Source organism: Argentina silus (assembly GCF_951799395.1).
Source record: "Argentina silus genome assembly, contig: scaffold_294, whole genome shotgun sequence".
NCBI lineage: Eukaryota > Metazoa > Chordata > Actinopteri > Argentiniformes > Argentinidae > Argentina > Argentina silus.
The window spans coordinates 7501-10000 of record NW_028153128.1 but is presented as its reverse complement, the minus strand read 5'-3'; the positions used below and the strand labels follow the sequence as shown (position 1 = coordinate 10000).

At 49.3% G+C, this 2500-nt stretch overlaps 1 protein-coding gene across 1 annotated transcript in view; it reads left to right on the top strand.

The window, feature by feature from the left end:
• The window catches only part of slc9a8 (solute carrier family 9 member 8), a 22823-nt gene that overhangs the window by 13984 nt on the left and 6339 nt on the right, over positions 1 to 2500 (top strand). Inside the window, exon 8 of the mRNA XM_083697689.1 lies at positions 802 to 945. Coding sequence (XP_083553815.1) covers positions 802 to 945 — 144 coding nt within the window. The remainder of the gene's footprint in view (positions 1 to 801; positions 946 to 2500) is intronic.

Genomic DNA, 2500 nt, shown 5'->3' with positions numbered 1-2500 from the left:
ACACTTAATTATTATTTTTAAAACTTTTTTTTTTTTTTCTTCCTGAATTGGTTCGTCTTCGGTCTCAAAATGTTTCATCTAATTTTGAGCCAAACTAAACATGACTGGATAGTTTTAACTGACTATCCTTTGACCACATGGTTTTAACTGACTGTCCTTTGACCACATAGTTTTAACTGACTATCCTTTGACCACATAGTTTTAACTGACTGTCCTTTGACCACATAGTTTTAACTGACTGTCCTTTGACCACATAGTTTTAACTGAGTGTCCTTTGACCACATGGTTTTAGGTGACTGTCCTTTGACCACATAGTTTGAACCGACTGTCCTTTGACCACATGGTTTTAGGTGACTGTCCTTTGACCACATAGTTTGAACCGACTGTCCTTTGCTGATGTGGCCCAGCTGTTGAGATAATTGAAGTAACTGTGGAGATTGTAGACTGCTGACTCCTCTCCACACCCGCCCTTTCTCTGGCCCTGGTGTGTGTGTGTGTGTGTGTGTGTGTGTGTGTGTGTGTGTGTGTGTGTGTGTGTGTGTGTGTGTGTGTGTGTGTGTGTGTGTGTGTGTGTGTGTGTGTGTGTGTGTGTGTGTGTGTGTGTGTGTGTGTGTGTGTGTGTGTGTGTGTGTGTGTGTGTGTGTGTGTGTCTGACTCACTCTTATCAGCCTCTGCCAACCTCTCTCCTGCTTCCTGTCCACCGTTTCATCCTCATCGATCGTCTGGATGTGAACTGTGTGTGTGTCTCCACGTCACTGTTTCCCCTGACCTCTGACCCGGCGGTCTCTGTCCCTCCTGTAGTTTTGCGTTCGGCTCTCTGATCTCGGCCGTGGACCCGGTGGCCACCATCGCCATCTTCAACGCCCTGAACATCGACCCCGTCCTCAACATGCTGGTGTTCGGGGAGAGTATCCTCAACGATGCCGTCTCCATCGTGCTGACCAAGTACGGCTTTGGTTTTGGTTTTTCTTCCTCTTCATCTTCATCTTCATCTTCCTCTTGTTGTTGACTCTACCTGTTCATACGCCTGTGTTACTCTTATAGGGACGTGCAAACTCACACACACACACACACACACACACACACACACACACACACACACACACACACTCACACGCACGCACACACACTCACACGCACGCATGCACACACACACACACACACACACACACACTCACACGCACGCATGCACACACACACACACACACACACACACACCACACACACACACACACGCACGCACACACACACACACACACACACACACACACACACACCAGGACCGGGAAACAGTCTTGGGGACATTCTGAAACCTTCAACCACAGAGTCATGTCTCACCAACGGTGTTTCTGCCTCCTGCCTCCATCTATGAGTCAAAGAGCGCTTAATGTAGAACCCACACACACACACACACACACACACACACCACACACACACACACACACACACACACACACCTCACCTGTGCTGCTTGGGCTTCTTTTGATTGGGGATGACTTGGTTTGCGTACGGGCCGATTTCAGCTGTGAAATTCTGTCGCCGGGCCCCAGGGTTAGTGGTGCAACTGGGTGTGACACACACACACACACACACACACCCACACGATCCTGACAGACTGGTTTGATGGAAACAGGTGAGGCTGTTGTTCTTACCAGCTTCCCGTGTCTCCCTATCTCTATGTCACTCACTCTCTCTCTCTGTCACTCACTCTCTCTCTCTCTCTCTCTCTCTCTCTCTCTCTCTGTCACTCACTCACTCTCTCTCTCTCTCTCTCTCTCTCTCTCTCTCTCTCTGTCACTCACTCACTCTCTCTCTCTCTCTCTCTCTCTCTGTCACTCACTCACTCTCTCTCTCTCTCTCTCTCTCTCTCTCTCTCTCTCTCTCTCTGTCACTCACTCACTCTCTCTCTCTCTCTCTCTCTCTCTCTCTGTCTTTCTTTCTCTCTCTCACTCTCTCCCTCCCTCCCTCCCCCCCCTCTTCTGTCACAGCTAGTTTAATGTGTGTCTGGTGTTGTTGCGTGACAGGAAATGACCCCATGCATAATGAATATCTATCATGATGGAGGTTCCTGGCGGTTCCTGGCGGCCAGCTGCTTGGTATTGACAGGGACTCCTCCCACAAAGAGGCAGCTCACTGTTTCACCTGGTCACCCGACTCAACAAGTCCTTAACACCTGCGGTATTAATCCTGGCTTCATCAGCCTCTACTGTATGGTCTGTGTGGTCTAGCCGGTTCATCATGTCTCGGGGAGACATTCCACTGTTTCTGTTAGTAACTTCTGAGTTATTCAGAAGGTAACCTGATAACCTTCTGTTCGGTAAACAGATTATTAATGGAAGATTGGCTTTGGCACACAAACAGTGAAACAGAGAGCAGAAAATATGTACACACACACAGGGGCACACACGCACGCACGCACGCACGCACACACACCCTAAACAGTAACTGGTGGCCCTGTCAGGGTTTGCAGGTGGAGCGCCACTGCCCCCTAGTGTGCGAC